Below are 23,875 nucleotides of genomic sequence, written 5' to 3'. Positions count from 1 at the left end.
TGTTGCAGATGTCCTTGTACGACTTCAGCTTTCAGGAATTGATATTGATGCTAATGTTATTCTAGCGGCATTGGGTGATAATTCTCCTAGAGAAGCTTCTTCTGCACAGCGAGCAACGTTGCAACCAATCCGTCGCCCATCTACTGATAGCAACAAAGAAGGCCAACTCATTCGAGGTATTAATATTGCTTATTTTTTAGCTTATTCGGCTTAGAATTATACTTGTTGATGCCAAGAACTATATATGAATATGATTTAATTTAGTTGGAATGACAGTGGATAGATAGCATTCATTTCACAAATGTTTGAACTGTTTGAACAATTGACGATGGGGGCAGATTTTTGTATTATTACGCTTTGCAAACTTCTAAAGGGGAGGGGGGATGGCAGATTTTTGTATGAAAAGGCTACTCAGTTACATGCATGAACTTCATCTTTCTTTCTTATCATGAACTTCACCTTGAAAGTTAGACTGCCCTGCTGATTTCTCCATTGGTTGCACAGATGCAACATCTCAATCCCTAGTTGGTTTTAGTGCATCAGTAATCGTCATATTTGCACCTATATCAGTTGGTTTTATTGCAGCTCATGTAACATGTCCTAACAGTGCTAATGCCTTGTCATTGATTGCACTATTAACAGCATTAGGAGCTTGACAGTCTCCATCTGGACTGCCTATGTGTTTAACCAAATTTGCACCATTTAGAGCTCTTTGGCTATCCTTTTATCAGACTACTGCAATCAGAGTTGGCCATGGAAGAAAAGTATCTTTATGGCCTGGCAATTGTCTAGGACATTCACCTCTTAGAGATCTATTTCCCATGCTTTACGATCTAGCTTAAGATACCAAACTTACTTTAGCACAAAGCAGGGAGGGTAATAGTTGGAACGTTCTCTCTAGAATAAATCCTAATGACTGGGAAGTTAGAAATATTACAAAATATTCAATCTTTTATCTTAACAATACTAATCAGTTAATCTGGAGAGGGCAGGGCAATGGCTTGCTCACAGTCAGTTCGTGCTACAAGATGCTAATCAGCTTACTTTTGGCCCATGGATGAGGATTTTGAAAAGTAAGGCACCAACAAAAATCATGTGTTTTATGTGGTTGGACACGAAAGAAGCATGGTTGACTAAAGACAATCTACAAAGGAGAGGGATACGGCTAGTCAATAGATGCTACATGTGCGAAATAGAGGCAGAATCAGTTAACCATCTTTTCCTACATTGCTCTATATCTACACAGATTTGGCAGATGTGCCTTAACTTTTGGAATCAAAGTGGGCTATGGAAAAAGAGCTGCTGAACTTCTTTCATGCTGGAAGCCTGGAACAGAAAAGGGCTATCCAAGAACCTGAAGAAGACTTGGGATACCTACTGATATTCCTTAATTATCAGTAGTTAAATCCAATACTTGCTTCTGCAATATTGCTCTTATTCTTTGTAGCAGCCACCAATAGCTTCAGTAGTTAAATCCAAAACTTACCTACTGATATTCCTCTTGTTCCTTGTAGCAGCCACCAATATTGCTTCTGCAAACAACAGTTATGGAAATGGACCTAATTTGCTTGTTCCTAAGTCGTAGTATGTTCAGTTGTTGGTTATAATGTTGTTTTTCGTAATAGCATATTCTGTTGTTGTTTCGGTTCAATAGCTCTCAGACATAATATTGTTTAGGTGATGTTGTTTTGGTTCAGTAATTTGTGCTTGAAGCTGCTTTAAGTACTTTATGACTCAATTATCCTAAAAAATTTGTTTAATTATTTCTCGTTGTCTTTTGTTGGTGCAGTGATTGCGGATGAAAGCAGTGACGAAGACCTTACTTGAGTGTTGTTGGTCGATGTTAGACTTTCTATTATTATGATTAAGGATATTTTAGTTTATAATTTTCTGTATGCAAACTCATCTATTTTGACTTTTGAACTGTTGACCGAACAATGTATCCATATTTTATTTTTGTACATGGATAATGCTAGTTGGATATGGTGTAAACATTTTCATATAATAGGAAAATATTTCTCATTTTGCTTCCATAAATTTTGGAAATTATAATTTGTTGCAATAGAGAATATAACCGTTCCAATAGACCTAGCAAATAATATAAGAGCAGCCCTTAATAACCGTTCCAATATATCACAATATCTGTTGCAATAGGGTACTGATAAATGTTCCAATATATCACAAAAACTGTTGCAATATATCATGCAAAACCGTTGCAATAGACTTAAAAAAAATCAATTGGATTATTATAACACGACGGTTTATAACTGTCCCAACAGAAAAGAAAACCGTTCCTATAGATAGGACAATGGTAGTAGTCCAAACCGTTACAATATCCCTATCTATGAAGACTGTTTTCAAACCGTTGCAAATAACCGTTCCAATAGACCTATTGTAACGCTGAATCCCGGAACGCATCCAAATCCGTCCCAATAGACCTATAGGGACGGTTAGTGTATCTATTGCAACGGTTTTCGAAGGGTTGCCATAGCTGTAATTTCTAGTAGTGTATTTGTCCCACTGTCGAGGTTTCATACGACCCAAAGTTGGCACATCAACAGCTTCAAAAGGCTCTTGACCAAAAAAGGGCTCGTGATTCCGCTCTTGCATCCGGTGAAGGTGCATCTTCCCTTAGTCCCCAGGCTAAGGGGAAAAAACAAAAATAAAACTTACCTCTAAGGATGAGGCTAAGATGAAGCCCCCAGTCATGGAAGAGATCCCATACATGTATCCTTGATAAAGATGAAACCGAGGACGATCCTAAGATGGTTTCTCTTCAAAGAAGAAGAAGAAAAAGAAGCAAAACTCCCACGGCCCAAACGACAGACGCAGAAGGACTCTTTCGATAGTTTGAAATGGTTGAAAATGCCGAATCTTGTTTCCAAGCTCCGATTGTCACCTCCGATCAGAATGGTTTTGCTTTTGATGCTCCCCCAATTTTTACTCCAACATCATTTCCTACCTAACTGGTCCCTACTGAACAAGAGCAAGATGTGTGATCCCCTCGATTACTCGATCAAGCAAACATAGAAAATGCCTTGCCGAACTCCATCCGGAATCCTAATAGTAAGTGCAGTGTTTTTGGTTTCGAATGAGTGTCACTTGCTTTTCAAGCCGGTGGGGGTAGCCAACTAGTTGTAGCCTCTATCTTCGAATAAATATTGGAGAAAAATAAATGCTCTCTCTGCAGAATGCCTAATCAACAACAACATACATCTTGCTGCTTAGGTATCATTCATCTTCCTTACCTCTTCTTTACATTTTTTAAACACTATCTCTGATAACTTCATTCTTGTCGGTGCATGGAAATCTTCTTGCCTCCAAGGACTTACAAAAGATGATCTTGGATAAAGAAGCTCTTAAGTCTGAGCGGGATAAACTCGATGAGCGCCTTCTGGCTCTAGAAGCAAGGCTTGCTCAAATGGGTGAGCTCGAAGCCCGGTTAGAGCAAACTGAGCATGAAATATGGCTCATACTGAAGAGTCCACTCAGTAACATGTTGAGCTTGCAAAATTGAAGATCAAGTGGGTAGATCTATAGGAGGCCGTAAATTTGGCGGCCGAACGCGAGTCTACTTCCATGAAAAGAATTAAAAACCTAGAAGTTAACTTATGTTCCAAAATCGAGGAAGCTGCTACGGCTGAAGAGAAGAGGGAAAGAATGGAGAAAAGGCTCTGGAAGGTAATAGAACAGAACCGCGAACATGTTAAGACCAATACCGATCTTTCTGGGGCCTACAAAATTCTAAAGGTCGATAACGAGTAGTTGTAATCGAAAATCAAAACACTCCAAGCCAAACTCAGAGATCAAGAAGATTTTTTCTTGCTTGAGAAAACTCATGCCATTTATCATATGAGGAGGAAAACTTTGGAGGATGCCAAAGATGGCATTTCAAATATAGACGACTGCATCGTTGAAGCTCTTTCCTTGGAGACAACTGCCTTCGAGAATATTCCTGCCCGACCCACTGCTTCAAGCTCCTCGAGCACTTGCTCTGAGTCCTCAGAAGCTGAAGATGATGAAGATAAGAGCGAAGATATTGAATCTGATGTTGAGCAACCTTCATCTTCAAAAGATGCAGCAGAGACTTCCCATCCTTCAACCTCTGCTGATAAAGCAGAGCGAAGTATTTATTGTTTATCTATCTTTTGTATTATTCCAGAGTCTCTATTTGGTCCGGAGTTTTGAAATAAAAGATACCCATTTTTACTTAACTTCTCAGGATTTTGAGCAAAAGATATCTTTTTTTATCTTTAATTCTTCTATTGATAAAGTCCGGGAATTTTCAGAACTGGTTAACTTTAATATCGGATGTTGATACTTCCGACTTTTAGCCTTTAATTATGAAGGTTTCATAAGAGATAACCCTTATATTTACGGTGCTCTTGAAGAGGACATATCCTATTCGTTACGGTACTTGCATTTGAAGTTTAAGTAATATTCTAATGAAAAAACTATGTCATTTGGACAAGAAATAAGATAAAAATAAAAGAACTTTTATTTATTCTTTCTATTTCTAAAAGTACATTTACATAAGCCAAAATATTTCTGCATTTGCAAGTAAATAAAGTTGTCAATAGATGTGGCTAATTTGTACTTCTTATTTATACGGAATTGGATATATAGTCCTCGATCCTGACTCGAGGTCGTTTATAACAATAGAACTTTTAAGCTCAAGATATACTTTTCGATTCTAGCAGTCCCCAATATCATTTCGTTTTCAGATTTCCCATTTGGTTTTTGAGGTTAGCACTAATACATTTAGTGCTCTGATATACAATAGCTCCCCCCAGTGGTCGGATGCAAAGTATGAGAATTCAAACACTGGAGTTCCTGTTGCTATCAATAATTCTTCTTCAGGGAATGCTTTACATTGCTACCTCATTAAAAATCTTTCCTAAAAAACCCATTTGGGACAAAAATTAGACGAAGGAAAAAAGAGTACAACGCGTACTTTGAGTATAATTAAGGATCTTCAACAGTAGTACTTTTGAGGTGAGTCACGTTTCAATTGCTTGAAAATTTTACTCCATCCGGAGAGAAAAGAGTTAAGCAACACAGAAATAATCAATGGGAGAAATAAGAGTCGTGACAGAATATGTGCAAGATAGCTATTCAGGATCTACATCCAATTCAATCACTCTAATTTTCTAGTGATTCTCATGAATTCACTCGATGATTAATTCAATCGTATAGCCAAGACTCCTCTCTCGATTAAATCTGAACTCTACAAGGTCAACTAATATAAAGCACTTTGAAGGTATGCAAGAATATGTTAATGGACTAGTCATTAGGAAAGCGTCTCTCGAATATTCTCCTAACTTGATTTAATCAACAACTCAACAAGCTCTTTCATTTATTTAAAATAATAATTGAATTAAACCACGAAATAATGTAAAGATAATCACCCAAAATATTCCTCTTTTGATTAAATAATTCGGTGAACAAAATTGCAATCAATTCAAAGCTCCATAAACGAATTCATCCAAAATAACTAGATTTAAAATCCACTAATATTAAAAATACTATATCCGTCAAACCCTAAAGTAAACTACTCCATAATCATGGAGAAAGTCATCACAAATAGAGTTAAAGAATAAGAACACATGAATTCAATCCAAACTCGTGGTTGAGTTGAGGAAAGAATGATGAATCCTTATGCCTTAGAATCTCCAATGCTCTCCCGATCTTCCGTAGGTGAAAAGTCACTCTAAAAATCGCATTTTGGTGTATTTATATAGGAACGGGCCCAAACGAAACTACCTTCTCTAAGCCAAGTGGGAAAATTTGGACGAAAAATTATGTTACCGCGGCGCCCCGGGCGGCACATCGTGCGCATTAGTGGGAAATTTCAGAGGCCTGTTTTTTCCACATTGCAGGAATTTTGCACTAGCACCCCGCGCCTCGCGGCGCATGGCGCGGGGCAGTAGTGCATTTTTCTCAGAGTAATCTTTTTTCTCACTTTTTGACATCCAGACTTGGTCCTCGACCCACGAACGTGATCCGAGCTTAATTTCTTGGGCTTCTAGTCAGACTTTAAAACTACAAATCATCCATTTTAGCTCCAAACTTGCTTCTTTAATCGAAAGCACATATTACAAGAAGTAACACACATGATAAGAACAAAGTACTAATAATTAGACTCAAATACATTCAAAGTGCAGTATTAGAGTGTAAAATATAGCCAAAATACTGGTTCCTAGCCTACCATCACTTTCTAGGATTAGGATAGGAAAATTGAGTTGCTCTAGATACCTTTGGACATGTCTAATGCTAGAACATTTAGGCGTTGGCATGCGATCGATCTTCATGTTGTATTTAGTTTGAAATTGATGCCTCACTTAAAAATAAATAACCTACTTTGTGACGCCTTGTCTCGGTTGCTTGGCTTGTATGACATCTAGTACATTGTTACTTAAATTTCTCAATTATGTGTACTTGCTTGGACTTGAGAGTTGAACAGAGTTGTCTTAATTGAGTCATGTGCAATGTATGTGTGTGAGGATTTGTGATGTTCCGTGCTATCATGTGTATTCTAGAACTTCCCTTATGTGTTAATCAAAATAAAATCATTAAATTGTGCTAGTCTAGGAGATGACGTAAGCATTTCTTTGCTTGATCATGGACGTACTTGTCACTTACAAATAAAATTTGTCGTTGTTAGCCCATTTGCGCCTGTAGACCTTTTCCTTGGCACCCACATTATAAGACGTATCCCTATTTTTTTACTTAACTTAAGCTTGTTGAACTTTTACCTCCAAAATCACTTAGTCGCTAAAAGAAGTAAGGTGATATCTTGGGAAGTAGCTTTTGAGAAGGGCCTAGAAGGTGCACTAAGTTATGAAAGACTACTAGCCGAAAACTTTAATGTAGGGAGTGTATGTAGGAAGAGAGAGAGAGAGAGAGAGAGAGAGAGAGAGAGAGAGAGAGAGAGAGAGAGAGAGAGAGAGAGAGAGAGAGATACAAAGGGAGAATTGAGAAAAATGTTGATATGCCAAAAAAGGAAAACCACACCTCCTAATCTTCTTAATTCGTGCTAGTGGAGATATATATGTGCTTAAATAAAAAGGGCTAAGTTGTATATAGTTTTGAGGTAAGGTGAATTGGTTGAGAAAAATATGTGTTTGAATATTGAGTGTAGTGTATTAAAGTACTTAGAAGGGTTAGTCAATAATATCCAAATTTATCCTACCTGTCCGTTAGCCTACATTATAACCCGAAAAGACATAATTGATTCTAGACTTGGCTAGCTTAAATTAGTAGAGATATAGACAACGAGCAAGCCTATAGTACGACCTTGGGTGCATATGAACTTCTTTGCGAGTGTGAGTGATTTGTGTTCAATTATGTTATGTCCTTAAATTATGTTCAAAGTCATACTTGAATGTGTGGACTATCTTTATATTCACTATCTTGTTTATTAGTGAAGGCACATGGTCTCATGACGGATTGGTAATGTTGTTAACCTCTCTTGTTGGGTGGGTGCGCGAGTTGAGAATGCTTAGTGGCAACGAGTCGGCTTTAAAGGCGAGGTGGTTATGTGTAGGTTTTTTGAATTGTTTGACTTGTTCGAATTCAGATGTTTATACTTTGGCATATTGAGAACGGGAAGAGTGTGAATTTCGTTTGCTTATGCTTAATTACCAGTATTAACCATAGTCAAGGGTAGAGTGTATGATTCAAGATGAATTGCTCCTTCATAGTTGATGTATAAAGTATTTGGGGTATAATAAGGAGTTGCGTTCCTCGAGGACGAGCAAGATTCTAAGTGTGGAATGTTGACATTTAGCTTAAAGTATATATATTTACATGCATGTCGCCTCGCATTTTACTCGAATCTCATGGATTTGTATGTGTAATGGTTTATGCTAACTTGTGGTATTTAAATGTGTAGGAGTTATAGAGAAGCAATGTGGAACGAATGGGTAAGATTTGAAGCAAAAAGATGAGAAAAGAAGAAAATTGCCCGAGCTAGCGCCCAGGCCAGAGCATCGCTCTGCCTGGGACGCAAAAGGCAGAAGCGAAAATTTTCCGGCATTCAGTCCAGCGCGTCACGCTGCCCTAGACGCTCGGGTGAAACTTTCCTACTTCGCGCGGGACTTGATTTTTACGCCACTACACGACCCACGACTCGTATAAAAAGGAGTCTAAACCTATTTTGGAGGAAGAGATACCACTTTGAGAGCAAAATACAAGCACGGAACACTCGGGAGCAATGATTCTTAGTTTTTCTTCATTATTCTTAGTATTCTCAACAATCAAACACTTGTGAATTTGTTTGGTGCTATCATGAGTGGCTATGACCCATTAATCCTGGGGTTGTGATTTTGCCACGAATTTTATTGTTTGACATTAACTACTCTTTGATTATAATTCGCTATCACATGGTTGTTTCTTCAATTGTGTGTTTAATTGCTTGATTGTTTGGCCTACAGTCACGTTCTATCAACTATCTGAATTATGCTTGGGAAAGCTATGTTTATATTAGAGAAGAATTGAAGAGGGCATGATCTTAACTCTAAAATGGGGGAGGGGGATGGAGGTTTATGGCTAGGAATATACCTAATCACCATGCTTAATTGAATATTGTGATCTTAATATGTTCTTAATAGATTAGTTTCATAGGAATATAGGTGTTAATTCGGGAGAATACTACGAATGAACTTTACTTGATCAATCAGCAGCTATAAGCGAATTGCATGAAAAGGGAGTTAGCTAGAATACAATAGGATTGGTGAATAGATCACAACCCTGGAATGTTTATCTCTATTGAATTCTCAAGACAACTACTTTCTGCTTGCTAGATTAGTTAATTGTTACATTTACTACTTAGTTATACATCACACAACTCAATCTTGATTAACTCGACTGAATAACAATTTGAGTGAAATTAGTAGGTAGTTAAACACAAAGTCTATGGGTTCGACTTGTTGTGATTTTAAAATAATGTTTATGATTGGTCACTCTCTATCATAGTGCTTGAGGGAGTTTTCTCCATATCACTAGGTCAAGAGTTCAAGGTGAGGCAAAGATGATATTTCTGCTTTTATCATCTAGTGACTAGCTGAAGCCTGAAAGTTCCAAATGGTGTTGTGACTTGTAGAGGTGGTTGCAAAATATTTCTGCCTATTTCCGATGAGATATATATTATACGTTGTGTACAAATTTTACATTAGCAGGCTATCTATTTTTAGCATATAATTTGTCTTATTTTTAAAATTATAAAGTTTAATTTTTATATGCAATGGCCTGTAAATTTATTTTGTGATCAGATAGGTTAAAAATTATTTATATTATCGATATATATATATATATATATATATATATATATATATATATATATATATATATATATATATATATAAAAGTTAAAAAAAGAATTACAAGAAAATACACTTGGCTTCACACCATAACAAAAAATAGCCCATATTTTTAAGTTTTATCCGACCTAGCCCATATTGTGCATATTTTGAAAGCACTAGCAAATTCAAAATATGTTTTCTTACAACCATTGCTTCTAAAAGCTATGGAGTTAAATTTATGTTGTTACAAACATTGTTTTCACTCTCTTTTCTTCTCACATCTTCTACATGTGCTTCAAGGGGCCGTCCACCACTGTGTCACCTGGTTGCAATGTAAAAAAATTGAAGATTCAACATTCCACCATTGAAGGCCATTCAAAGCTTGGCTTTCAAAAATAAGATTTTTTGAGTTTGTTAGTTGTTTGGATTGGATGTTGTTCCAATTGATTGAAAATATCAAAAGGAGTTCAAAATTTAAATTTGAAGTGATTTGGAGTAGATTTGAGTTAAATTTCAGAAAAAACGCAAGGAAGAAGACGAAGTCGGTTTTTTATATAATTATGTATAATCTTGTATAATAGTGTATATGAGTGTATAAACACATCTTATACATCATTATACGCTTTATACACCTTTATACAAGCGTTTGTAGACGAACTTCTTCAACGATTTTCAGTTACAATTCTTGTACAAAATCAGTCCAAATCTCCATTAAATGACTTCAAAGTTTGTATACAACCTCCTTATACTATTGCTACTAATTCTAGATAATACCCACTCCAAATTTCTCACAAAATCAAATTCGGAATCTAAACCCACATATTTAAGCTTGTTAAAAATCTAATTTTCACCATCCAAATGAATTTTGTTTGTTGAACTAATATTTGGGTTACAATTACTGATTTGAAAATTAACTTAAAAGCTTGAGCAATCTTTTTTAAAAATTAAATAGTAATGTTGAGAACCTATTGGAGTTGGATGTTCAATCTTAGCCTATTATTTTTGGGTTAGTTGGTTGTAAATTAAAATAGGGAAATTACGAGCTATGTCCATTTATAAGTAGCTCATTACAAAAATTGGCCAATTGATAAAATATTACTAATATTAGCCAAATTAGGCAATTAGCTATTGTAGCAAAAAGTATCAAATTTTTGCTTTGTTTTGAGTGGGTGTTATTAGAATAGATTGGGCACAACTTAAGGAACTTGAATCTCAGTTTTGGAATGATTTGGTGAAGTTTTGAGGTTGCTTGAATTGAAAATTCGAAATAAAAGCTGAACATGAAAAAAAATGATATGTGTATCACACTGTGTATCATTTGTGTATCACATATGTATCATATTTGTATCAATTGAGTATCACATGTATATCCATGTATACCTGTGTGTGTGATACATGCGTGATACATGTTTGATATGTGTCGCAGAAGACTTTTATGAACTCGATTTAATTACGAATTTTGATACAAAACCAATCCAAATCGCCTCCAATCTTCCTCAAATTTTGTATATTGACTTATCTATATATTTTCAATGAATTTCAACTATACCCATTGAAAAAGTTCCTTTTTTGTTTAGATTTTTGGAATATTGTATAGATTTTTGTATTTCATCACCTTATTTGCTACCCCGTCCATGAAATTTCCTTTCCGTCTTGTATCTAATGTTGCTAATCACGCTTAAAAATATGGAAGGTGATTTTTGCATGTGATTCTTTGAGAGAGAAAACCCTATTATTTGGTTTTTCAATTTTTGTTGGCTAGTTTTGGTAAGTCTATGACTAATGGCTAGAGGTTGGTAAGTTGAGATTTATTTGGGACATTTGTGTAAGTTTCCCATTAAAATATGAGCTATAAAATTAAAAAGTAAGGATCCCAATTGTTCTTATGTGAAATTTTCCATAAGTTAAACTCATTCGAATTAGTTTATTCACACCCTATACTAATATTCTTTTTTCAATGAGGAAGTTATTAATTTTTTCAATCTTTTTAGGTGAAAGTATTTTCCTCCATCAAAAGCGAAAATATTATCTTCATCCATGTGGCAAAAATTATTTTCCCTACGACTATTTTAGCTTTTAATTATTTGTAATAATGCTTCAACCAGTGCTTAGGCACTATGCTAACTTTTAGGACTCAAAAGTTGTATCAATACACTCTCCCAGTCGTTAATATCACTAAAATTTTCACCAAAAATGACATTTGTTATGCCAAACACGTGGTCTGAGAAGATGAAATACCCAAGAAAACTTGATGCACAAATAATTTTACGTCCAAATCACGAAAGTTATTGTTAGTTGTTTGTCCACATTTTCTTATCATAATTGGGTTTTTTCTTTTCCTAGAAGGAAAATATAATTCTTCCATATATGGCTGGGCATATATCGGGTAAAACCGATAACCCGAACCGTTAATTGTTTATTGGGTTATCGGTATCGGGTTATTGGGTTAACGGTTCGATAACGGTTTAGAATTTTTTTACTCTTGGGTTATTGGTTCGGGCCTCTGTTTGCCAATTTTGTTAATGGTTTAACCGATAACCCAATAAGAATTAATAAAATTACGACTTTACCCTTAAGTATGTACAAATGCTAGGGCTTCAGTTCATTCTCTCCTATTCTTTCTCAACCGCACTCTTTAGTTGCTTCATGTTCATTCTTCATAGACCTTACTAGTTACTCCTAGCGTAAGTCTTTAGTATACTATATGTGAATTCTTCTCTTTTTTGCTTAACTCAAGTGAATTGTCTTCTCTTTTTTGCTTAACTCTAGATTGAGTTATTTTATCGGGTAAACCGATAACCGAACCGATAATGATCGATAACCGATTAACCGATACCCGATAATCGATATCTTATCGGTTCTGTTATCGGTTTATCAAATTTGTAAACTGGTAACCGATATGCTAAATCGATAATATTCATAACCGAACCGACCGATGCCCACCCCTACTTCCATATTTGGCTAATCTCTTTTCTTGTAGGAAAATATTTGGAGTTCTATAAATTGGGGATCCGCCCTTCTCATTCAGTAGCATCCACAATGTAGCCATATGGGGTTGAGTGTCACTTGTGTTTGCCTCTTCGTGAGGTTGTTCTCTCTCTGTACTCTCTTTTGTATAATGGATTGCTCATATCCGCCGTGGATATAGGTCAGTTGACTGAACCACGCTATATATTTGTGTCTCTTTTATTATTGGATTTATCGTCGTTCAAGGTTTGCTTTACTAGCTTCCGCATGACACCTGGTTTTTTTGGCCCTAATAATAAATTATTGAAAGAAAATTTGGGGGAGAAAGACATGGTTAAGCAAAGGGAGAGGAAGCAGGCGAAAAGAGGCTACATCACATTTCTCTTGTATTACCAAAAAAATCTGGATGCCTTTCTGTCACAGTTAATGTTACCAACTTTTTTGCTTTTCCTTTTGTGATATACCTCTCGACAATACTCCGTCACATTACCAAAATGAGATGCTCTTTATTTTGCAAAAATAAAAAGAAGATACAAAAAGAAGAGAGCAATCAATTTCTAAAGTTGTGAAGGTTAACTTGTCTATTCATATGGACACTTCATAAAGATGATTGGCATATTTTGTTAATCTATTTTCCTTTTTCTACTTGGAGCAATGAAACGAATATGAATGCACAAATCATAGACTAATGACAATTACCTTGCCCAAACATAGAGAGACAACAATAGAATGATTACATGACAATTGTAAATTGACAGCCATTCAAATTTTATGAAGGCAAAAGTTGAACAACTTACACAAAAGGGTACTCAAAATATAAATGATTATAATAATAATAATAATTAATTACTATAAAAGTCAAACCAGTGGTACCTTTTTCTTCTTCTTGTAACACACCCGGTTCGACCCGAATAAGAAAAATTGCACATTTATTCAATTCAAATCCTTTGCTTGGCTCAATCAGCAATTGCCCAAGTCATGTCATTTTCAAAGATCCAGTGACAAACCTCAATCTTCCCGGGTCCCGACCCGAGTGCAACAAATGCTCCGTGTGTGGGTCCCCATGAAGACGTATCCACATGGCAAATAGCAACTCCATGGTTGATTTTGGCCTTTGAATTCGGGTCCAAAATATCCGCTTCGTAGACCCGAACTTTAGGAACCGAATGGCAGTAATAGAGCAAGTAAGGGAACAAGCTCTGATGACAAGACACTGATTTCGTGACTTTTCCACCGTTGATTCCTTTGACTGATCCTATCATGATATTCTCCTTTGACCCTTTCGTATTCTCTGTTGTTCGAACGACGACGTTCCGGCCCAAAACTGAAGTTGCAAAATCAATCATATCTTCAGCTGAGTTAATACACCGTTTGGTCTCGCCGGCGCTCGGTGCTCTTTCACACTCCGTCAAAGCATCGCCGATCATCTTTGCTATCGGAGAGTCATCGGCAGCGTGAAAGATTTTCTTCATTTCGCCAATCTTGGAGGTAGAAAATGGTAATTTGGCAGCAATCACCCGGGGCAAAAAAGACCTTTTAGGCATCTTATCCTTTATATCTGGCATAGGCATAACTGTACCACTCTTCAACATCTTCTCCCGGAAAAACTTTCCGGGCTCAACCCACCGGTTATTCACCATTTTGCCACCGTTGACCTCAGTCAACGAAGCCAAAACTTGGGATGATTTGTTGTGGTAATTAGAAAATGTGGCAGAATCTTTGGCATAATCTTTGAAAGTGTTATTAACTCCATAAGTTTTGAAATTAACTTTTGGGTTGTTAGCGCCTTTACCATAGCCAGTGAATTTATCAGTACCTTCATTAAAAGATTGACCATAGTTGACAAAATTTGCGTCACCAGCATTTGTATCCTTGATATAGTTCTGAAACGAGTCATCGCCAACATTTGCCTGATCTCTGTAGTTAGTAAAAGTCTCAGTTGCAGCATTACCAGCAGCACCATAGTTCTTGAAATTATTTTCAGGAACATTTCCATTGGTACCATAAGATGTGAAATTTTGGTTTCCACCATTTGCTGTCTGACCATAGTTTGTAAATGTTGAACCTATAACATTTGTGTCGGTACCATAGCTGGTGAATTTACTATCAGCCCCATTCCCATTTTTGCCATAGTTACTGAAAGCTTGGTCACCAGAATTAGCATTTTGTGAGTAGGTAGTAAAATCTTGATTCCGACCAGTAGCTGCGTCGGAATAGGAAGTGAACTTAATATTGGGGACATTAACATTTGGACCGTAGTTTGTGAATTTACCAGTACCCCCAGCAGCATTTGCGCCATAGGTGTTGAATGTTTCGTCAATTACATTTCCATCAGGGGCATAATTGGAAAATCTATCGTCATGGCCTCCGGAATCTCTACTGTAGCGTCTGAAAGAATCTACAGGGATGTTTTCACCGTCAGAATAATTCTTGAACGCGTCAAATCCGCCAGCGCTAGTAGTGCCGTAATTGGTGAAGTTCTTGTCATTATAAGATGCAAAGTTGACATCGTTGCTGTGTTTTTCAAGACTTGGTGACAAATCTGGGGCGCACAGCAGATTTGCTGAAGAGCAAAAGGAGTGAAGCTGTGTGGAGAGTGCATTCTGATCTGCTACAAGCTTTGTGTAAGTAGCATATTGTGCAGCGTTCAATGGTGACGCTTTGTTGAGAAGAAACCATGGCTTTGGCAAGTCATTTGAGACTTGTTTCTTCCAGTACCTAATCAGATAACCTTTCGGTGTAAATGGGTTCCCAGATTCACCAGAATTATCTCCATTTCCAGCTACAACAACCTGCATTCACACCCCATTAAGCACATAAAGTTACAGTCTTTCATACAAAACAAGATTTTTTCAAGAAACTGATGTAAATATATGAGTATAAGATTAAAGATTGTTACTTACATTGAACAGAAGAACAAGTAAGATGCAGAAAGAAAGAGTTTTGGTGTGCATTTCTTTAGTGTGAAACAGAGAGAGAGAGAGAGAGAGAGGAGGATGTGAAGAGTAGAATGTTGGTGGGAGGTTTGGTTGGAGGCACAAAATTTATAGTAGAAGGTTCTAAAAGAGCATAGTAGAAAGTAGAGATGATAAATGGAGTGTGGGGTTAGTTGTGCTCTTGCCCTTTTCAAGTTTAAACACTATCTTTCAGTATTTGTAGTATTGTAAGTATAGGGTTTTGGTTTCTTGATTAATCATGCTTGTAGCATGATTTTTTGTTACACTTCCACAAACTTTGGTTTTCTTTCATTTTTTGGTAATTGAAAGATTGGATTATATTAGTAAGCAGAGCTTTTGCTTTGTTGATCCTCTTTTGTTTATGTCTGCTTTCTGACGTGGAAGTCTCATTCCTTTTAAAAAAATTAAGTTGGGTACCTTTTTTAGCTTCACTAGACGCATTATCAGGTTAGCCCTCATAGGGGAAATTTTTCTGATTCACTTCACATTGCCACATTACAAGAGTAATATAAATCCAAGTCTCTAGGAATTAGTAATATTTAAATAACCCTCTTTGAGATTGACAAGAGTCTTGATTTAGACAAGAAGTTTTTGGGGAGAGGGCTAGCCTAAAGATTAGGGGCAATAGTATTTTGGGAACCCCTAATATTAATGACCTTCTTTGAGATTGAGAAGAGTCTTTATTGAGACAACAAAGGCTTAAAGAGAGGACTACCCTAAAGATGGGCATTAGCATATTGGGAAACCCATCTAAACAACCCCATTCCCCTCGCCTCTAAATGATTTAAACACATTGGTAGTGTAATTTTTTCTGCATTACATTGCATATAAGTTGTCCTTAATAACCGAGAAATTTTCACTAAAACATCACACTTTTATCTGTAACAAGATTCAAACCAATGAAATATGTCTAATTCATACATCATATGTTGTACTCTTACTATTAAACTAAAGTTTTATGGCTCGCCATATATAAGTTAAAGTTCTTAATTTGGGGGTTGGCATGGGACAGTGAGGTGGGTAGGGTGAGGGGCTGCCTTTTGAGGCTAATAGCCCGTTTGGCCAAGCTTCTAAAATCAGCTTATTTTGAGAAGTATTTTTCTCAAAAGTACTTTTTAAAAAAGTGCTTTTGGTGAGAAGCAGTTTGTGTTTGGCTAATTAATTTGAAAAGCACTTTTGAGCAGTAATTAGTGTTTGGCCAAGCTTTTGAAAACTGCTTCTAAGTGTATTTTTCTCAAAAGTGCTTCTCAGAAAAGTGTTTTTTGAGAGAAACTACTTTTTTCTACTTCTCTTCAAAAGCACTTTTTTTCCTTCCAAAAGCTTGGCCAAACACTTCAATTTTTGGCCAAAAAAAGCACTTTTGGCCCCTAAAAAAGCTTGGCCAAACAGGCTATAAATTTGGTGACCATAGAAGCCGCGTAAAAATGTGCACAGGAACCATACTGGTTTTTTGATGGGTACGTTTTTTGGTTTCAAATGGGTTGTGAACGCGTCTAGACCTCAAACATTACTACTACTATTTTGTTTTATGCAATGAATTTTTGCTGCAACTTTTTGTGATCCTCCAGTTCTCACTCACTCTCACCTTCAATAGTATTACTCTCATGTGTGCCATTATATTAATTATTGCTCCTCCCTTTATCTCTCCTACCAAACTTTTTCTTTTATTTTAAGTGAAAGATGATAAACTTGCATTTGTACCTCTTGGTCAGGGACAAAAGCCCGTGACAAGGGTAAAATCTGTAATTCTTCCTGTGGTTTAAGGATTTTCTTGGTATATTTTCTTCTCACTTATCTTTCTTGTGGGTTGTGGCCACTAAATTGTCGAACCAGGATTGGTTTTTGCTTTTTATTTCAATAAAGTTTTTCAATGTATATATTTCTTTTTTTCCAGCGAGGATATAATAATGATGTATAAATTAATCTCTGTGTGTACGTCATCTGACGAATTCTTGATGTTTCTATGACTTAAGAGAACACTAAGAAATGGGCCTGCCCTTTATACAAGCGGACTCTGTTTATTTATTTCATTTTTTTTATTTAAAAGCATTTGTGATTGATGGATTAATGAGTAAAATGTATAGTGACATCTTAACGGTCTAGTTGTGTCCAAAGTTTTCTCAAAAGAATCCTTCATTATCTTTTAGTTTTGGATATTTAAAAATCTAATCTTGTACAATATTCACTAATATAGTCTCTAAAGAGATATCAACAAAAAACAGTTCACCATTATCATTCTTAATTATGATAATGTTGTATATAAGTAATTCATTGCATGACAATGCTACAACTAGCATTTGGAATTATTGATTTAGGAAGATGATGCAAAAGTTTATGGAATTATTGTTAATGCAATTTGTATCCCAAGGGCCAAGACACTCATCACAGAAATGGAGGAATTAAAAATGAGAAAAACATGACAAAACAATAATCAATATTAAATTTATATGTTTTACCACAAAAATAATTCAAAAGTTGAGTTTGCTATTACTTTTGACTACTTTGTAATTTATTGATTTGTATGTTTTCCAACTCCAGTTGAAAATGTCATACATGAGAACGTTATTTTAGACCGTTAAATGAGAAAAGAATAATTAGTAGAGTTTCACCCAGGGGCGGATCTATGTATATGATTGGGGGCGCCATGCCACCCGGATGCTCGGGTAAAATTTTGTGTATGTATTGATATTTTATACAAAAAGACTATATATCTAAAGTGTGGCACACGCAGTTGCAAATGGGCTCTGAATGCCGCGCGGTTAATGTGCCAAACTCCCCAATGCAAGATCCACGTTCGATACTCAGTGCCTACAGTCGCGTTCCAGTTTAACTTTGTACCCCCATCTATCTTTTCTTTCTGGTCCTTTTGTTTATTTCTTTATCTTTTTGTTCCCTCCTCTTTGAACCCATCATTATTATTTATTAAATTGTTTCATTTTTCTTTTTCTAGTTCTTCAAAATTTTACTTGAATATGATTTAATTTTTTTCCTTTTTTTATCTATCTGCTGTTGTTTTTTTCTTGATTTGCAAAAATTATTAAGAATGATGATAGGATCAATAGAGATAATATTAATCTAACTATATGTAGATTGAAGGAGTGTAGTTGCTAAATTTAAATTTTTATTTTTATTTTTATTTATACTTTTTAATCACAATGAATCAAGAGAATTGGATTAAATTGGATAAAACCTAGTCGGTTTGGTGATCACGTATTTATTCATGAATCAAAAATTGCATACGTCAAACTGAATTAATTCAAAACGGATCGAATCGACTAAATGTACATCCTAATTCAATCTCTTTTGCTAGTGGTTAGTTCGCATTAACGACAGTGGCACCCGTAATCACTAAATCCTGAATCCGCCTCTGGTTTCACCGTAGATGTTTAAATTGTTACGTCTTATACTCAAAAATCCGATTGAACTAAATCTTACATCCTAGTAATCATCATTATCTTATGAAGCGGACATGATTATAAACTTCTTACAACGCCACAATTAAAAAAAAAACAACCAGTACCCTTAATGAACTATTAGCTAATAGCTATCATGCATGGACTTAAAATTATTGTTCAACAGTCTCACTCCCTTGGAGATTGCCTCTGGTTTTGTTGAGGGAATTAGAATGATCCAACATGACCGTCTTATATACAATTCTTTGGTTTCTGCAATGCAGGTTAATAATGGAGAGGCGATGAAATCCAGCAATCAGCCACAATTACAGAGAGCAAAATCAAATAGCTGTGACCAACTAGAAAAAGGGTTGTAAAGAAACTATTGATAGGATAAGAATTCTAGTAGTTCCTCTTGTGTTTACTAATACTTTTATTTGTTGGGTAGATGTGTTAGAAACTACTTTTTCTAGACAAATTTTGGAACATAACATTAATTTGGTAAAAATAATTTCTGTACTACCAAGGAGCAACGGTTCCCCAACTATGTAAATTTTGCCCTATGTTTAATTATAATTCATATTCGATTTACCAATTAAAAAAAAGTAAGATGTAAATACGACAAATTTATTTCTACTCGATGTTTATATATCAATTTATATTTATTTATGATAGTAAAAGTTAAAATAAGGTGAGAATGAGTATTTAACTGAAGTTTAGTAATAATAATATATGTAATGACATATATTATGTATTTATTGGGTTGGTGTAAACATGATATATTAGGTATGCCAAAAGTCATTTTTCATGGATAGAAATATTTTTTCAGTGTTTAATAGGTGAGTGTAAATTTGTAGAATTCTCAGATAATCAGATCGAGCAACATGCAGATTAATTGACTGTCATTTCTATCTAGGGCATAGATTCTGTATTGAGAGGGGGAGAGAGGAAGAAGAAGAAGAAGAAGAGAGGAAGGAGGGAGTCGACTGTATTATTGAAAATGAAAGTATTGTACAATAAGGTACCTAACAGTGCATTTATAACAGATTTTGCACTGTAAAGTAACCACCCTAACCAACTAGTCCCTTCTAACTTTTTAATTGCCAAACGACCCCCCTAACTACTCAAGTCATCATTTCTGCACTTCAATACTCCCCCTCAAGCTGGAGAGTGGAAGACATCTAACACTCCCAGCTTGGATAATAACAGATGATGTTGTGTAGCTCCCAATCGTTTAGTCATCAAATCTGCTAGCTGATGTTTGGTGGACACATACTCTGTAGTGATCAGTCCTGTCTTGATCCTTTCCCTCACAAAATGAGAGTCAATTTCTATATGCTTGGTTCTCTCATGAAATATGGGATTAGCTGATATTTGCAAAGCAGCTTTGCTGTCACAGTGTAAGTGCTCCAGTTTAATAACAATATTTCCCAGTTCTTCTAGCAGGCCAACCATCCAAACTGCCTATGCAACTGTTGCAAACATGCTCCTATATTCTGCTTCTGCTGAGCTTCTACTGATTGTTTGTTGCTTCTTAGATTTCCAGAACAACAAAGAGTCTCCTAGTTTTACAATGTATCCTGTAGTTGATCTTCTAGTATTCGGGCATGCTGCCTAGTATGAATCACAAAACACTTGTCAAGTTATTTGCTTCATCTTTCTTCAGCAGTATACCTAAGCCTGGGGATCCCTTGATATACCTCACCACTCTCAAGGCTGCATCTAAGTGTGATTGTTTAGGATTCTTCACAAATTGACTCAACACTTGCACAACAAAGCTTATATCTGGCCTTATAATAGTCAAGTAAAGCAGCTTTCCTATCAATTTTGGTATTTTCCTATATCCTCCAATTGCTTATCTTCTGTGTTCCCAACATGGTTGTCATAGTCCACAGTAGTTAGCTTATGATTGAGCTTCATTGGAGTTGCAATTTGCCTGCACCCACTCAAACCTGCCTCTGAAATAAGTTACATCGCATATTTCCTCTAGTTTAATACAATTCCTCCTTGTGATCTTATGTCACGACCCAATTTCTAAACCCGGTCGTGATGGCGCCTCTTGTGAAGACAAGGCCATCCAACTAACCCAAATCGTCTCTTTAACATTTATTAAACATAAACGAATAGGTGAATATAGCTTAACGACAATAATAACCAATATGTACAACCCAACACAACCCGACCGGGGTGTCACAAGTCACAATCATCTAAAGAAACCTGAACACAACTACAGGGCCAATAATAATATATAAGGAAAAATCCTGGAAATCAAAGACAACATCCGGTGCCGCGAACGCTGGCGGTCACCTTACTCAGCTACAATAGCCATACTTTCAATCAGCTAATAACCCGCTACCGGGTGAACAATGCCTGCAACTGCACGCGAGGTGCAGGGAGTAAAGTGAGTACTTCCAACTCAGTGAGTAATAAGAGTAAATAATAACTGAGAGGCAAGAAATCATATAAGAGCACTCCATCATGCTATATAGGACAGTACCACTCTTTGAGAAAACAGTAAAACCGTAAAAATCCTTTAGAAAATATCTGGCTCAGTTTAAAACCTCTTTTGAAAACATCCTTTTCCAACAGTCAAACAAATGAATGCGTAATCAGATGGTGCAAGTTCGCACATAAGTCAGCCCCTCGGGCACAGCACTCCACAAACAATTAACACCAGGGCGTCTGGTAAGCAGTACAAGAAGTAGCATGAATGCCAATGATATGAGAGTGCTGAATGTCATGACACGTAGTACAAACAGGAACCAATGCATGAATGCAATGCAATGCATATGACCGCTGCGGCGAGCAGCCCGATCCATCTGGGTACCCGCGCTCACCGTGGGGGTTCAGACTCCGGAGGGGCTCCTACAGCCCAAGCGCAATATCAATATCACACCGCTGCGGCGCGCAGCCCGATCCATCCTCAGTCCAGAAATGCACATAAGCCCCTTGGGCAATAGTAAAATAATAGTCTCAACTCAAAATGTCAGTAAAATATCATTTAGGTTTTCAAGTCTTAGAAAGATAGCTGAGTTTGCGAAACTGTATTTTAAACCTTGGACTGTGATAAAATAATATGCAAAGTAATGCAAAAACAGTGATATCAATCCCTGAAAGATTCAAATAATTGGCACGAAGCCCAAATATAGCAATCAAACCAAATAATGATGATAACAAGTAGTTTCAGTCAATTACGCAATAAAACCAACAACCGCGACAGACTAAGTCACAATCCCCAACGGTGCTCTACCCCACGCTCATACCTGGCGTGCAAGTCACCACAATACAGCACTATGATGTGCAAATCCGGGGTTTCAAACCCTCAGGATATCATTTACAATTATTACTCACCTCGGACCGGTGAAATCCCTAGCTCGCGACGTCTTTGCCCCTCAATCGGCCTCCACGCGCGTCGAATCTAACCAAAACCAGAGCGAATACATCACAATATGCTAAGGGAACAATACCCAATCGAAAACAATCAAAATATAGCAAAAATCTCGAAACTAGTAAAACCCGATCCCCGGGCCCACCTCTCAAAAAATTACAAAACTCACATTACCGGATTCCTCGTCTCGCCAAGAGTTCATACATACCAAGAACTCCCAAATCCGAGCTCAAATGGCCTATCAAATCCCAATTTAAAATATCAAAAACTCAAGCCCTAGCTTTACCCCTTTTTGAAGAATTTCAACCAATTTCCATGTTAAATCTATCAAAGTTCCATGTATTTAGGCCAAGGGACTTACCTCCAATCACACCTAGTCGAAATCCCCCTTCAATTCCGTCCAATAGCTCCCAAGCTTGCTTAAAAATGGTGGAAATAACATAACCCTCGCGGAACAAAATGAATATAAAACTCCTACTGGCTTCAGGGGTTTCCGCTTCTGCGGTCCCCATGCCCGCTTTCGCGCAACCGCTTCTGCGGTTTTTGTCCGCTTATGTGGAATTTCATTAAAACTCAAGGGCCGCTTCTGCGACACAAATTTCCGCTTCTACGGAAGCTCACCTCCTGGCCAAACCCGCTTCTGCGACCGCCTGTCCGCTTCTGCGGACTCGCTTAAGCGAAAAGTGTTCCGCTTCTGCGGAACTGCCCAACTCCACTCCAGACCGCTTTTGCGACCAAGATTACGCTTCTGCGGAACCGCTTATGCGGTCCATTTCCGCAGAAGCGAACATACCAGATACCAGCAAAATCTGCCATTTCCTCAACTTGAATTTCATCCCGATAGCCATCCGAAATCACCCCGAGGCCCCCGGGACCTCAACCAAAAGCACCAACATGTCTTAAAACATCATACGAACTTGCTCCAATCATCAAAACACACCTAACAACACTAAAATCATCAATTCACATCGGATTCAAGCCTAAGTTCTTTAAAAACTTCCGAAACTCGCATTCGATCAAAAACCCAACCAAGCGACGTCCGACTGACCTGAAAATTTGCAGACATATCCAAAATCACCTAACGAAGCTACTGCAACTCCGGAATTCCATTCCGACCCTCGGATCAAAATCTCACATATCAACCGGATTTCGCCAAAATGCTAACTTCGCCAATTCAAGCCTAATTCTACACCGGACCTCCAAAACCAATTCAGATCACGCTCCCAAGTCACAAATCATCTCCCAAAGCTAACCGGATCATCGGAGATCACATCCGTACCTTCGAACTCATAAGTCAACGTCCGGTTGACTTTTCCAATTTAAGCCTTCCTTAAAGAGACTAAGTGTCTCATTTCCTATCCAAACCAATTCAATTCAACTCTAACTCACTCGTTGCTGATAATGAAACATGAAGAAGCAATAAATGAGGAAAACAGGGCGGTAATACCTGATACGACGGGTCGGGTCGTTACATCCTCCCCAACTTAAGCCAACGCTCGTCCTCGAGCGTACCCAGAGTTGTCCTAGAAGCTAACCAACAGCTGAATAACTTTACCAAGCATATACCCGGGGTGATCTCACGTCACCCTATCTCATATAAGTCCGACAACACAATATAGCCGAAATCTCACAGTCCATTTAAACCATAAACCATAGAACCACATTGCACTTTCCGAAATCATACACAATATCAGAACCTCACATCTATACCCAGAATAAACCCGAACCAACTGTAATAACCCATACCTGCAACCTCGATGAAATCATATGATGTACTACATAACCCAAACACTCGAAACGATAACTTCTATTCACAGTAGTTGCCCATAACAACCAAATACCGGCAGAAAACCTCTCATTAGCTAAAAC

At 37.0% G+C, this 23,875-nt stretch overlaps 1 protein-coding gene across 1 annotated transcript; it reads right to left on the bottom strand.

Annotated features, from left to right (window-relative positions):
* Positions 12,936–15,386, bottom strand: LOC109235422 (polygalacturonase-1 non-catalytic subunit beta-like). Its single transcript, XM_019401527.1, has 2 exons — positions 15,173–15,386; positions 12,936–15,061 (listed from the first exon to the last, which is right to left on the bottom strand). The coding sequence occupies exons 1-2, from the start codon at positions 15,221–15,223 to the stop codon at positions 13,226–13,228; spliced, it is 1,887 nt and encodes a 628-aa protein (XP_019257072.1). The 5' UTR covers positions 15,224–15,386; the 3' UTR covers positions 12,936–13,225.

Source organism: Nicotiana attenuata, chromosome 12, assembly GCF_001879085.1.
Source record: "Nicotiana attenuata strain UT chromosome 12, NIATTr2, whole genome shotgun sequence".
Taxonomy (NCBI): domain Eukaryota; kingdom Viridiplantae; phylum Streptophyta; class Magnoliopsida; order Solanales; family Solanaceae; genus Nicotiana; species Nicotiana attenuata.
The sequence above is the reverse complement of the archived record's forward strand: the minus strand, read 5'-3'. Positions and strand labels throughout refer to the sequence as shown.